Source organism: Anoplophora glabripennis, unplaced genomic scaffold (genome assembly GCF_000390285.2).
Source record: "Anoplophora glabripennis isolate ALB-LARVAE unplaced genomic scaffold, Agla_2.0 scaffold1164, whole genome shotgun sequence".
NCBI classification, from domain to species: domain Eukaryota; kingdom Metazoa; phylum Arthropoda; class Insecta; order Coleoptera; family Cerambycidae; genus Anoplophora; species Anoplophora glabripennis.
The window spans coordinates 3,436-19,718 of record NW_019417251.1 but is presented as its reverse complement, the minus strand read 5'-3'; the positions used below and the strand labels follow the sequence as shown (position 1 = coordinate 19,718).

The 16,283-nt window shown below is 31.5% G+C and overlaps 1 protein-coding gene across 1 annotated transcript; it reads left to right on the top strand.

Moving 5' to 3' along the window:
* Positions 1-5,558: 5,558 nt before the first annotated feature.
* On the top strand, positions 5,559-16,020 carry LOC108914180 (slowpoke-binding protein-like; the record flags this gene model as incomplete). The annotated part of the gene is made up of 2 exons (XM_018719916.1): positions 5,559-5,857; positions 15,835-16,020. Coding segments are annotated over exons 1-2 (485 nt in total), but the record flags the coding sequence as incomplete, so codon positions are not given.
* Between the last annotated feature and the right edge of the window lie 263 nt (positions 16,021-16,283).

Genomic DNA, 16,283 nt, shown 5'->3' with positions numbered 1-16,283 from the left:
GCTCCATTAACGTTGACTTCTGGTGGACCTCCTCTGTTTCACGAACACATTAAACATATATGACAAGAATTACATGAAAAAAACATTTTATTCGTAATATATTTTCTATGGAGTGTGATATATTGTAACATCTCAATAGTTTGTCTGCTTTGTTGATCAGAATATAGTGTGTTCTAAAGAAAACTATTAAATAAATTTAAAAGGAAAGATGAGTGAAATTATACTTCTTTTGAACGTGTATTTAATGAATTTATTTTTTCAATAATTATTATTGATTTTGTTTGTAGGTCCTACCTTAAATGAATATCACTAATATACAGGGTGATTCACAACATATCCAAAAAAATTTGGGAATATGAAAAATGGTGTCAATATTGTAAAAAAATTTTTGTAAAATCTTTATAGTTTCCGAGAAAAAAATTATTGAAGTTGTAATATTTTCAACCTTTACATAGCTGAGCTACTGTACTCTCTAGCGTCTTCGGAATGCATTCTATCCGCGTTGTGCGCTGTCTCTCGACGTAGCCCCAGGCCAAATACTGAAATCCGATTTGAGTATTAACGTTTTTTTTGTAGTGTTTACATTAGTTTTTATTAGTGTCAAAAATGGCTTATGTGTATAGGAACTCGTAGTTGATGGATATCATTTTAATTTATTGTGAGGCAAAGATAACATTTGTGTTAGTTCGTATAGAAACTGGGTAAGACGGGTCCAAATGTGTTTATACGTCTGTGGACAAAATTTTAAACGGTTGTTGTTAGCAGCAAGTATGTCAAATTATTTTATTAATTAAAGCCACAAATTACATATTTAATAATAACAATAGCGCCAAAAGCAGTTGAATTTGTCGATATAAAATTTTATTTATTTTTTCCTTGGGAAATTCTTTCAATTTTATATTCGTCCATTTTTTATTACACTTTTGCACCGCACCGGTTGCCCACTGCATACTTTGCTTTGCGGAAGGTCAGGTTTTACAGTGAATCAGTTTCCAGTGCCGTGCAGATGTGTATTTTTAAATCATTTTCGAGCGTCTCTTTTTGATTGTATTTATTTTGTAAGAGTCCCCTGTACATTATTTTTTTTTTAAATCACGTTGTATAGTTATATTTGTAATTAATAAAACAAATCAATTTTTTAGGAAGGAGGATGAATGTATTTTCATATTTGTTATCAAAATGCGTTCCCCATCAAAATAAAAGTTTACTTGTCTCTTTGTCAGGAAAAGTTACGAGAAAGGGGCAAAAGTTAGATTTCTTTAGAATATTGGTCAAGCAGGTACTTATATTTTTATTTAGTTGCTGACTTGATCTCATAGAACAAAACAATATAGCCGTAATGCAATTGCTAGGTAATTTCAGATGGAAAACAAATAAATTTTGTCAAAGTATCTATTAGACTTGCCTAGTTTTATTGCACATATAGTAGCATTTATTTGTCTTTTATTTCCGATGGATAGATTGCCTTATATGTTTTACGACCAGCTTAATCTCCAAATCAACAACGTTTCTGCGAAAATAGAATAAGTTGCAGTAAAGAAAGAAGTTATTAGTAGCAACATAAAACTGTTGGAAAGAAATTAACCAAAGTGTTTTATATTTCATAATATATTTGTAGATATTCTGTAACTAAAAATTCTGTAATAAATTGCTTAAATGTCATCATTTAAGAATTGTACCGGGTGGTTTAAATTGGTCGGTTTTTAAGAATTACTGCCAATCTATTATAGCTAGAGCAAATCTGATAGACGAGTACAGAGCTCTTTTGTATAGAAAATGGCGCAAACCGCATCTCTCCATCTGTTATCGTTTTCGTACTACAGGGCGTTTCTCGATTATCGGCTAAACAGACTGGTGCCCTTTTCTTGTTTCCCTTTCAAGATATCTTCAAGATATTTTCAGTTCTTAGATTAAAACATTTTATTAAATTGTATTCGTCTTCATTTGAGTAAAAAACTATTTCCGATTTGTGTTAACATGCTACTAATAATGTGAATCGTCAAACTTATTTGTTTTCGAAGTCTTCTCAGTAAGAAAACTTAAATATCGTTGGTATTTTACGCACATCTAAAAAAAAATAATAAGTATAGTATATATTTTTGGAATGCATTTTTAGCCCCCTTTCCGTTTTCGAAATAAAATACAGGGTGTTCCATATAAAAAAACACAAGTTGTGGTTATATCACAAAAACTAAAAATATTGTTACATTTATTTTTATGTATCTCAAAAAAATTCCCGTAGAATATTCAATCGGTTTTAAAATATCTTGAAAGGGAAACGAGAACAGGACACCAGTCGGTTTAGCCAAAAATCAAGAAACGCCCTGTAGCTCGAAAACGGTAACACATAGAGAGATGCGGTTTGCGCCATTTATATTTTCTCGAAAAAAAAGCTCTGGATTCGTCTATCAGATTTGCTCCATCTATGACAGATTCGCAATAACCCTTGAAAACCGACCAATGTGAACAACCACATTAAACAGTTATTAACAAATAATTATCGAAAATAAGATCTAAATACGAAATGTTTAAATAATTAATAGAAAAACACATACCTGATATGTTTACATTCTCAAATAATGCAGTCATTCGGAGAAACATCCTATATTCTTGCTTTCACCTTTAAATAAATATTTTCCTATTAACCTAAATTTTTTTAATTTTGTGTATAACATTTCAGTAAGAAGCAGTATATTATGGCAAGACTGTAGAGAATGTTAAATATTAAATCAGAATCTGGTACAGACGGGAATCCTTATGGTTATGAAAACTAATACGTGAGCTATTTAGAAAATTATAAAACGTCAAGACCATATATGCGGCCTCTTGTTGTAAGAAAAGTGCACAACTTATGTAAATGTATTCAACGTATGCGCAAAGCATGCTATACAGAAATAGTAGATTGGTTTTGTATATTTACAATGGAGTTTTTCCTACTCTCTCCCTAGGTACTAACTGTCTCTTCTTTGTAATGAAGGATAGTTGGCGTTTTGCATTTGAGTTAGTTTTTATTTATATTAAAGAATCCACTTTTACTTTAATGTTGCCCAGTGTTTCAGTTACCAATGTTGATTTTACTTTTATTTTACTCTATGAAAAAGTTATTAACATATTTTTCAAAATGGTGTTCATGTATCCTAAATATTTTTTATTCATTCGCGGATCATCATACTTATACTGTATGTACGTATAGTCGTGTAAGTCAGAAAGTATTTGTTGTCTACAGCTGTACCTATATTGCGTTATAAATCATTGAAATACCAACCGCAAGGTGTGTGACGTTATTGCATCGAAGTACACATTTAACTACAATGTATATTTATAACTACATTACAGTATCTATCTCAGTGGTGATGCATATATCTTATTTCATGAATATCTTAAATAATCACGTCATTTATTTATTTTTTTTATTAAGTGGTTTAGTTAGAAAAAAATTATTTTTTCTTCTATTAGAATAAATATTTCGTGTCTTATTAGTATTTAAAATATATATAAATAATTATTTCTTTATTGGTACTACAAAAGTTCTAGAAAAAGTATTTTTTACATTAAAATTAGTTGTTACTTACTCTTCCAAAAATAAAGAAATATGGAGAAAACTTTTCGACATATCAATTAGTTTGGTTAAAATCCTACTTGTAGTCTATTTCTTATTTATAACACAAATTAAGTATAACAGTCTTATTCTGTGTATATCTTATGTATTTTAGAGTCGTAAACAAATAAATTTAGCAAGAAGACTATAAATCACTCCTTCATTCTGTAACTTTAATAGAAAATGTGATACATATTTATCTTCCCCACTTTGTAATGTTGGTGGTCAGGGTCGGTATTTTTATTTATATTCACTCGACAATTTTAATAGTTATGAGAGATAAAGCGCTTTACATTCATTTACTTGAAGATGGATTCTGTCTACATATACAGGGTGGACCAATAAAACAGTCGACCTGAAATATTTTCAATGCAACAGGTTTTTCCGGAACATTATTTTAAAGGTATTTCAATTCTCTTTACAAACATGCTGAAATTTTTTTGTTCTGCCTTAAAATTAAAGTAAAAAAACCTGTTCGGTGAAATAAATCGAAAAAAAATCACATGCTACCACTATTCAGTGGCGAAGATCTTCTAAAGAGGTAAGTTTCATTTTATAAATAACTCCATAAGAAAAAGTCCAATCGTGTTAAATCAGGCGATCTTGGGAGCCATTCAATGAAACCCCTTCTACCAATCCAGTGTTCTGGAAAATGTTAATCAAAAAGTTACGTACAGCAGCTGCATAGTGTGACGGAACGCCACCCTGTTGAAAAAGACATCATTCTCTGGGATCTGATTGTTGACTTCAAGAATCTGTACAATGCTTCTTAGCGACTATACATGAAGAAAGTAATGAATTTTCATTATAATTTTAATAACAAATTTTAATCAAAATACCTTCTTTTCGTTTTTTAATATTACCTCGCTTATTGTTAATGATGGACCCAATAAACCAATATGACTATGCTCCAAATATGTAAAAACATAGAGGGTGTTCTATTTAAATTAACAGAGTTAACAATCGCAGCCATTTAGTTTGGACTTCATTTGTTTTTCTACCATCATTTTCGAAAACTTCATAAAAAATCGTGCAACTTTTGTATTTCACATTTTTCTTATAACTCTTAAAACAAAAAAGTTAAAGGGGGGTCAAAATATAGCGAATCATCCTGTACACTTTCAAAAAAATTGTCTCTTTTCTTGCTTCTAACATAACCTCTGTGACAAAAGGACAAAAATAAACTCGCATAATGAACCACAATGCAGGGTGTTTCTGAAATAAGTGCGCTCCTTGAAAGGGGTGATTGAGGTTACGAAAATGAGCAACCGATGGTATAAAACATTACGTATTAAATTGAAAAAAAAATCACATGAAGGTTTAAACAAATATAAAGCTCCTGGTGCGGCAGCCAAAATATAGTGAATCACCCTGTACATTATTTAATTCTTTAAGTATGTCGTGTTTTCTTTTTTTATTAATACTATTTGGATAGTTACATTATTTTAGATAACTTTTAATTAATATGGGCAATATATAAGCATGTTTACTAGATATTGCGATTGTAATTCAACGCTGGACGGGGCTGTAGGCCTCAGAGTAGTTGTTTCCAACAATATCATTAGTTATTAATTAATAGCTTGTCTTTTAAGTTGCTTTTGATCACTCCTAAATGATGTTTAAGAGTGTTTATGGCTATCAGTGTAAACCGTGATTATGTACTCGATTGTGGGTCAATAAATGCAGATACGAGAAGAGGATTCATTCCCATAATCCCCTAATCTGGAGTTTACCCACCAGACATCTAAATTGTTGCCGTTAATCCCATTAAATGAATCACAAGCAAAAGACGAAGGCAAAAGCTTTATGAACTTATAAAAACATAAAATCCAACGTGACACATCTTAATGGGATTAAAACCATAAAAATTCGTCCGCGACCAGTATCGACGAGTCTTTCCCGGGCAGCACACGTAATCTCCACCACGTTCGTTTGTAAGTTTGCCTGCAAAGCCCTGGTGATGTTTAACTTGTATCAGAGCATCAACAAGAAAGACGAGCAAGAAAAGGAACCGGATGTCATAGGTCACGAGAGGTTCTATCAGGCCCGGACCACCAGTAGAAGTTCGAGGAAAAAGAAAAGGGTGACTAGGAGGACGCATAGCGCGGGGGAATTTCCCATTTCCACGCTTTCCGCCGCCAATAAAAGGGAGGCTTTCAGGAACAGGAGCCAGAGCTCGGAAAACAAAAGTGATGATGGTGGAAAGTCCACTCCGCAAAGGGTAGATTCCTTTGCCAAAGTTTTCTTCGGATCTAAACGGTATTTATTTAAAAAAAAAACTCTTTATACCTAGTTTTATAAATCTACATAGAATGTACCCACATCGCATTCTAATCGCCTTATATAGTTTACTTTTATTTAGAAATTGGTAAATACTAATGCTACTAAGGTTTGCAGTTTGGAAACAGTATATAGAAATAAATTGAGGATTGTTGTGTTTCGAGTATACCTAAACCAAACTCGTTATATGTTTTTACACAGTCTACAAGAATGTATTCTTAAGATTATTATGGTATAAGATTTCTCGGTCTATGATCCCCTTACTGTACGCATAAAGAGTTCCTGAATAGAATATACCAGCAAGCCATCACAGATTCCTGCAATCAGAATAAAACGATTTAGATCAACTTATATCCAACACCTACTCGTATTTAGGTACAACACTCTTACAATGTGATATCTCGTTTTTAAAAAACCGATTTGAACTAGAGACTTGATGCACATGTTACGGCGTAGATAGGGATAGTTTGATGGATATAATTGAAGGAGAAATAAAAGATAAAAGTCAAAATTTCTTAAACATCCAAAGAGCTTTGCAAATCCCAAATAATAATAATTCAAAAAAACTACTAGTAGTCCGGTCAAATTAGACCAAAAAATAAGAGTGAAGGTACATACATTTGCAACAAGCTGAAAGTGAGTAAAGTTGTTTAAAACATAATTAAAAATAACATATTAAAATTCCTCATCGTTCCGGTACTCTGAAAAAAATTTACTCCAGGTCAAAGGTCAAAAAAATGGGTTTTTCGCGATTTTCAGCTAATCGGTAAATTTTATCATAAAATTACCCCTGACAAAAATTGTAGATCATAAAATTATCTATAAAAAATGTATCAATACTTAAAAACCCATTTTTTTGACCTCGATTAAATTTTTTTCCAAGTACCGGAACGATGAGGAATTTTAATATGTTATTTTTAATTATGTTTTGAACAACTTTACTCACTTTCAGCTTGTTGTAAATGTATGTATCTTTTAATGTCTAGATTGACCGGACTATAGTTCAAAATCGATAGGATGTACATTTTTCGAGAAAAATCAATGTGAAACTCGTTGCTCAAATAAAACGTCATAAGTTTTTAAAAATATTCACCTGAAAAAGTATGTTACAATTAATCCAATAAAGATGTCAATTTATAAAAAAAATCCAAACAGTATAATTTTTTTCAGGGTTGCTTGGGGACTGCCTCCTAAGTATCCAAAAGATCACATTCGAACTCCTGGTACGATTTGCGCTATGGGGGTGGTTTCCTAGAGATTTTTCTAAAGCAAAATGACCTTTATAAAAGTTGTAGGGAATCAAATTCTGAACAAATTTTCCCTGTATTTTTTTTTTTGAATCTCTAATACTTAACGAATTACTGCGCATTATATTACAAAAAAAATCGTTTACCACAGGATTGGTGTCATAAACATTTTTTTCTTTAATAACTTTAATAAAAGTTGGAGAGGAGTAAATGCTCTACAATTTTGCTCTATCAATTTTTGTATTATCTCGACTACTTAATAAGTTACAGCGCATTTATTTATACCTCATTCACGATCTGCATGAAAATTATCAACTCAATTTAATCGTCCTCTTTTCCTGGAAGGCTCAGGTAAATTCATCTCTTCCTCATCATCGCCCGGATCGATGTTTGAACTATCTTCTTGCGTGCGTAACTGTAATTTCCAAATTCCAAATGAAAACTAAACATGAACTGATGCGGCCTGTCAGCTAACACTTGACAGCCTAACACCACTAGCCCCACTCCCACTGTTGCCAACTCTTTGTAAAAACATGTTTACAAGACCACCACTGCAGCGTGTGCATTTTTTTCATATAATGAGCAGTAGCTCGTTAAGTATTAGAGATACAAAAAAAATGTATAAGGATAAGTTGTTCAAAATTTGATCCTATACAACTTTTATTAAGGTCATTTTGCTCTAAAAAATGTTTAGGAAACCACCTCCATGGTGCAAATCGTACCAGGAGTTCGAGTGTGATCTTTTGGTTGGATACTCAGGAGGCAGTCCCCAAGCAACCCTGAAAAAATCAGCCTGTTTGGAATTTTTTTTGCGGCCCCTATGAGCCGAGCACAACTTTATTGGATTAAATAGTTTCATCATAATTTGACAACAAATTTTAATTGTCACAAGATATGAAAACAATTTAATTAATTTTTGGCGTTATGTCGTATAATCAGTACTGTTTAAATGAACTGGCCGACATGCATTTGATATACAGGGTGAGTTTTTTTCAATGTTTAGTGTGAGGATCTGGGAATGTAGCAAATATACAAAAAAGCTTAAATGAGGAAAGATGTGCAGTTTTGTGATCCTTATTAAATGTTATTTTTATTTTTTTGAATAAACGTCATGGCTGACGAGATATTTGGAAAAATCCTAATTCGGCCAATTCTTTCAGATAGTAGTAGTAGTTCCGTTGCTTTTAATTTTACAACAAAATTTTAATTTCAGTGTTTCAGATTTTTGCAGTGTTAATAAGACAGTGTGATCAAATTGTTCTTGTACACTTTCGTTTTCAAGTTATAACATAAACTTAAATTTTTTTTTAATGTAAACCATAGTTAGCTATGAGCTTGAAAAAAATGTATTTTTTATGCATTCTAACGATTCGGTATTGTTATTTTGAAAAATGAGGGAACTGCAGTCGTTTTTAACTTTTCATTTGCTGGTTGACGTAGATGTCTGTGAAAATTATACGCAAATCAACGGATAAAATCAGAACAATTGAAGTCGGCATCATGTGTGCACCTCTGTATGTGTCAGGGCACTGGAGCAGTGTGCGACTGGCATATTTTACATAAAACATAACAAAAAGTAAAGAATAAAAAATTTAAATCATAATGATGGAAATCGTTTGTGGTACGTAAATGAAATAGCGGTCGATAGCCGCACGGTTTAAGGCGTCAGTACTTAAATCGATGTGTCGAACTGCCCGGGTTTCGAATTCCGCGGCCGGTGACCGTAGATTATCTATACTTGTACGGAGGATTGGCGCCCTCTGTGCAGGTATGGTAGGGTGGAAGAATGTTGGCTTGGGTCAATGTGAGAGATTGACACCGGTTGGCATTTGACCACCCCCCTAATTAATGAGGTTTTCCAGGTTTCCCACATTCCTGCACTGAATGGTGGTTAGGGCCTACCAACATAAGTCGTTCCTGGGCGCAAATGCGGCCTGCGTAATAATAATATGCCGCCTCCTCTCTCGCACAAGTCTCTGACTTCTGGGCTACTTCTCGTAATTAGAATGAGGAGTAGAGATATTATTATTATTATTAATACTTAACAAAGACGCAAAAAATATCAGAATTTTATGAACAAACCATTATTTACTTTGAAGATTTAAAGAAATTGTTTAAAAAGCCCACCGTTATTATTAATGCACAAGATACATCTTTTTGAAACAGAATTTGAGGTTGAGGCTTTTCTCACAGAACGCGTATCGATATTGTCAAAAGCTTCCTGAACGAATATAACACTCAAGAATTATACGCTTTTCCTCGTTTGAAAAATTCATTGTCTTTGGCAATTGAGACGACTTTTAAGAAAGAAACTAACTGTCAAATAATGCTACAGTAACTAAAAGCGTTGTCAGTAAACATTTCGATTGTTTTCACAACCATCAATTGAAAAGTTAAAAACAGCTGCAGTTTTCCCATTTTTCAAAATAACAATACTGAATATTATATCGTTGGAATGCGCAAAAAAAGACAATTTGTTCTAGCCTATAGCTAACTATGGTTTACATTTAAAAAACTTGAAGTTTATGTTATAACTTGAAAACGAAAATGTACATGAACAATTTAATCGCCTTATCTGATTAACACTGTAAAAACCTGAAACTTTGTAATTTAATTTTTTTTTATAAAATAAATAGCAACGAAGCTATACGCATCTGAAGGAATTGACCGAATTCGGATTTTATATCTAGTCAACCATGACGTTTTTTCAAAAAATAAAAGTAACATTTAATAAGGATCATAAAATTGCACATCTTTCCTCATTTAAGCGTTTTTGTATCTCTGCTACTTCCCCAGATCTCTACCTAAACATCGAAAAAAACTCACCTTGTATAGAGAATCTAGGTGTAATTTATTGGCAACAGCAAGGCGATATGCTGGAAAGTTTCCAGATCAACAAGTTCCTATCCCCAGTACTTTTGCAATTGTCCGAAGATACTATATTGTTGCATACTGTTCATACTAGAGAACATGCTCGTCNTTTTAACTTTTCATTTGCTGGTTGACGTAGATGTCTGTGAAAATTATACGCAAATCAACGGATAAAATCAGAACAATTGAAGTCGGCATCATGTGTGCACCTCTGTATGTGTCAGGGCACTGGAGCAGTGTGCGACTGGCATATTTTACATAAAACAATAATAAAAAGTAAAGAATAAAGAATTTAAATCATAATGATGGAAATCGTTTGTGGTAAGTAAATGAAATACTTAACAAAGACGCAAAAAATATCAGAATTTTATGAACAAACCATTATTTACTTTGAAGATATTAAAGAAATTGTTTAAAAAGCCCACCGTTATTATTAATGCACAGGATACATCTTTTTGAAACAGAGTTGAGGCTTTTCTCACAGAACGCGTATCAATATTGTCAAAAGCTTCCTGAACGAATATAACACTCAATAATTATACGCTTTTCCTCGTTTGAAAAATTCCATCTACGTCAGCGAGCAATTGAAAAGTTAAAAACAGCTGCAGTTTTCCCATTTTTTCAAAATAACAATACTGAATATTATATCATTGGAAAGCGCAAAAAAAGACAATTTGTTCTAGCCTATAGCTAACTATGGTTTATATTTAAAAAACTTGAAGTTTATGTTATAACTTGAAAACGAAAGTGTACATGAACAATTTAATCACCCTATCTTATTAACACTGCAAAAACCTGAAACTTTGTAATTTAAAATTGTTTTGTAAAATAAATAGCAACGAAGCTACACGCATCTGAAGGAATTGACCGAATTCGGATTTTATATCTAGTTATATGACGTTTTTTCAAAAAATAAAAGTAACATTTAATAAGGATCATAAAATTTCACATCTTTCCTCATTTAAGCGTTTTTGTATCTCTGCTACTTCCCCAGATCCCTACCTAAACATCGAAAAAAACTCACCTTGTATAGAGAATCTAGGTGTAATTTATTGGCAACAGCAAGGCGATATGCTGAAAAGTTTCCAGATCAACAAGTTCCTATCCCCAGTACTTTTGCAATTGTCCGAAGATACTATATTGTTGCATACTGTTCATACTAGAGAACATGCTCGTCCTCGGTCAGTAAGGACTGTAGATGTGGAAGAAGCACTTTTAAAGACCGTTGAAGAAAATCTACACACAAGTGTAAAAAGGATTGCTGCTGAATTCAATATTTCGAAGTCTACGGTCCACATAAAGTTAAGAGAACAATAATTACGACCCTATCGTCTAATAAGAGGTAACGACATTTCCCCAGGATAACAATAAAACTAAATTTTTGTAACTGGTTCAGAAATAAACAAAAGGAACATAATGATTTCTGCAGCACAATCCAGTAAGTAAATATTTACTGTCGAGTCGTGTTTTACAAAAAATAAAGTAATACTTAACAGTCATGAGTATAATCCAAAGGCAACAATTGTGTACCATTCCTAACATCAGTTCGCTATTAACGTATGGGTTGGAATTATAGGTGACCATTTATTAAGACCCGTTGAGATGCCGTCACGCTTAAGTGGTGTCAGTATTTAAATACAATACACTTTGCCAAATCTATCTAGCAGATGTACCCTTGAATATTAGAAGAGACCTATGGCTTGTACATGATGGTGCACCACCACATTACACTTAAACTGTGCGGCAGTTTGTTAATAATCAGTTTGTTGGGCGATGGATTGGATGCGGTCAAGATGCAGCTGTAATTTGGCCTGGCAGGTCACCCGACCTGAATCATTTAGACTTTTATTTTTGGGCAATCATGAAAGGTAAAGTTTGTCTGTCATTGTGTCTGTTTTTTAAAATAAATTATTTGGAAAGAAAATGTTCTCGATATATTTAAGTTTTAAATAATATTGCAAACCTTCAAAGAAGCTACCTTCTTATCTTTTTTTTTGGTAGCAGTAATGTCACTTTGGATAAAAGCTAACACGACATTGAGCCATGATAAGTTATGTATAACTTTTTTCTGCATTTTGCTTTCTTGTAAAAATAATAAGCATCTGAATAGCAGTCGATATTATATATTAATATTATATAGATATAAAACAGAAAAAGAATAGGAAATAAGTGTTGACAATCTATCTGTAGATTAATACCCAGGAAGTGACGACGCGTAACTCTGGAGCGACTTCCTTTAATTTTTCGCATTGAAAGATCACGGAGAACATGTAAACATCGGAAAATGTACCTTTCCTGTTTTGTCCAGGAAGTAAATTACTCAATAATTGTGATTAATGCATGTTTTAATAGTTTCCTAAAAGCATTCTGCGGGGTGTGATTATGTTTATAGTACCGTACGCGATTTCCTGTACGTTCAATAGGCCCGCAAAATTCAGAAAACATACGAGGTAAAAATATGCTTTTATCTTTCTTATTTTGAATGTATTGTTAGTTGTCTTATACCCTGAAGAAAACTTATAAAACTGGTACTGAAGAGATATTATTTCTAACTTGCTTAGATTTTCTAAAATCCTGGACAAAGAATTGCGCATATAAAGGCTCCAGAAACGTTCTATCCAAATATATAGGAGATTATAATAAAAATACACAAATCCAGATTATACATAATATTCAATGTTTTTCTAAGAATAGCTTTAAAATAGCAAGAAATATTTATAAAATTTTTATCTTTACCATTTTTTTGAAGTATAAAAGTAAAGATAAAGAAGATAGAATCTAATGTAAATAACTCTGTACAACCTGATGGGTTTTTTAAAAGAAAACACCCATAATTTGCATTATGGGCTACCTCTTTTGAACTTTTTTGATGGGTGCTTATCTAACAATAACTGAAAATGTTTTCCATCCAGTTTTCCATCCACCTAGTATTTTTTTATTTTTAAATTGATAAGTTAAATTTTTATTTTACAAATTCGAACACGTTCAAAGATTCAAACTGAATTTTCTTGACAATGATATTACATTGCCATGAACTCATTATTGAAATATTGATTTGCTGATATTTTATAATTATTTTAGTACTGTATAAACAATATATTATTATTGTATAATATGAGTATTTTGATCAATTTTATTAAATGCACTTGGTAATATGGAATTTATTAAATTAAATAATATTAGTTATTATTTACCTTGTGTCATAACTATTATTTTTAGTTTTTTACTACATCGATTATATTGATTATATACAAATTAGATACTGCTTATTATAGCTAAGATATACTTTTAAGAGCGCCAAATTACGAATTATGTGTGTTATTTTATTTGTATATATTTATCTTTATTACAATCCAAACCTATTCCTGAAAAATATATAAATTAATCAGAAAATGGGAATACTCCTGCATTGTGTAATATTGCAATTTCTTAAAAAGAAAATAATAGAATTATACAATATTTTTGTACATTTAGTAACATAATAATACATGATATTTATGGAAAATGCAATTAATTAACACATATTTGGAAGTGTATATTTTAAGAAAATTAAAAGATTTCCATACATGTAATCTAAAGAATTTTGATGTCAAGTAATGGAAGCATGTTACAGAATAATTTGTTTATAAAGACTTTTTTGTAGATTTCATTTCACTTTAAAAATCTAGAAGGCATTGCAAACGCCTGAAGATGGAAATCTAGTCCAGTTATTGATACTGGTAGTTACTTTGGCAAATAATTGAATCTGTTTAAGGGATTAAAATTGTGAAAATATTTAATATGCATGCTACTATATAGTCAGTATGATCAGTAATTGGTAAATTTTTCATCTACAGAAATTATTAAAATCTCCAGGATTTTTAAAATGAAATGAAACTTCAATCGATTCATAAGTCCCAAAAAAAAGTAGAAGGTTGCACTGGTTCCTAATAGGTCACACTATACAGGTACAGAAATCAAATAAGCTACAATATAGTTTGAGAAACAATTTTTTATTTTTTGTAAATAAGTGATAAAAATTATAGTTAATAACAATTTTGTTTGCTGTCAAACATATTAAAAATCAGTACTGTTATTAAGAATGATGATTCTGAGATACAATCACAATATTAGTATTGTGGGGAAGGTTACTGTCCACCAAAATAAATTCACACTAAGTAACACAACAAATAATATATTTTGCTAATAGTATTGCAGAAAAACGTGACGATGTCCAAAAAGAAATCAATGATATTAGATAACGAACGGCAACGGCGCGACGAGGAATGGATTGGTACTATTTAATTAAACCGACAAATACCCTTAATAGGAATATATACTTAAATGTACCTACAATGCAGCAACTGTTATTCGAAATAATTTAAATAAAAATGTTTACATCCAGGCACTAAGCTTATTGATAACTGGAATTTTATTTTAGCTTATGCCGAAATATTACTTTATTATTTACGTGACAATAGTGACGTACAAGGAGACACATAGTATATTTTGAATAATAGTAATGCTTACTTTCGCCATTAAGGGCCCCATATTCTTTAAATAGTGTTTTCCGCAAAGACAAATAATTTCAAACATTTAATAACTGAATAATCTAAAGCTTATCAAATAATAGGAATGTTATGTCATGCCATCTGGTTATTTTCAAAGACGCCGCAGTAAAACGAATAAACAGGTGCAAAAAACGATCAAACCATCAAGGTTTTAGGTACTGAAATCTACGAAAATACTAACTTTTTTATATATAATTCCACATGTAAATATTCTTATAACATTTACTTGCTTAGTCCTACATATAAAATTGTTTACTTTTATTTATAAGTACGTGAAAATAATTTTTAAAATGTGGGGTTAGAATAACAGCAAACGCATGTTTTACAAACGCTTTTTTTTAATTATTATTTTATTTGAGTAAATTTAAATGGTAACAATGAATAAACAAAACATCAAGGATTTTATTTTTGTGCTTACTTTTGTTCTACACGTTTTACTTTCAAAGATTTCAGTACCTAAAAACGCCAGAAATTTCACTATTTCTCGGCCGGGAATATGGCCACCTTAATAAATGTGTATGAATGAATGAACTTCAAAGGTTAATGTTCTACTACCTCTAATATTTAATATGTTAAGTACCTACTACAAATATAAATTGTTAGTGTAAAACAATATTTGCGCCACTTATACTTAATGATTAAAAATAAAGCAAACATTTTTAGGAATTTACAACTTACTTTTTAGCTACCCTTTTGTATAATGTTGATTTAAATGCTACTAGATTCTCAGCACTTAAGTATTACTGGTTGTTTGATAAAACAGTGTAGGAAATTGAACTTAATTAGGGAGGGAAATATCTGAAACCAACACATTTTTCCTGGTATCGATTTATTCGGTATTGTTGGCAGGTGAATGTTTTATTTATAACTTCATAAGAAAGTAACAAACTTACCGACGGTCGATCGTATCTAAATTTAGGATTCACATCAAATATTTATTGAAGTATTAATATAACGTGTATTTAGGACTTTTTCTAGGACTCGTCAATAAATATTGACATGCACATATTGAAATATATATTTATATCCATAAATTGATAGTAATTCCTTGGAAAAATATTTTTTGGGTGGTAGAAAAAAGTTGTTTTGATAGCCAAGAACAAAAATAACTAAGAAAATGCCAGAACATACGTGTAACATATTTAGTAGGTATTGAATAGTTTACGAGTATACTAAGCCTTTTTCTATTGGTTTAAGAAGAAAAATATATCTAGTAATTTGTTCACCAGTTCTACAAAATGATTATGTCCACGTTGAATGCACATACACGTACAGTTCGTTTTTTCAGACAATCTGGGTTGCCTAAACATGAATATAGTGCGTTGAAAACAGACGCAGGAGTTGAAAAATTCAAAGGAGAGAAGCAAATTCGAAATGGCGCATTCATGACGTGCAAGAATCACTTGTCCAATAATGAGAGATACGAGCTGAAAACGCAGCTAGACGATATTGGTTCTAGAGCCGACAAGCATTGGTAAGTTTAATTATTTCCTGTGTTTGTAAAGTAATAATAGTGAACATGATTAACTGCCTCTAATCCAATTTGTTTCGTGATACATAATATTTTAGGCATCTACCGTATTATTTACAATCTATTATGATAAATTTAAAAGAATAACATCATGGTAAGTTATCAATCGATCTCAGTATGTGCAATATTGTTGTTTCACGACTAATAGTTTTCTCCAAACTTCAGGTGTTCCTCAGGGGTCCAAACTTGGACCTCTTTTATTTATT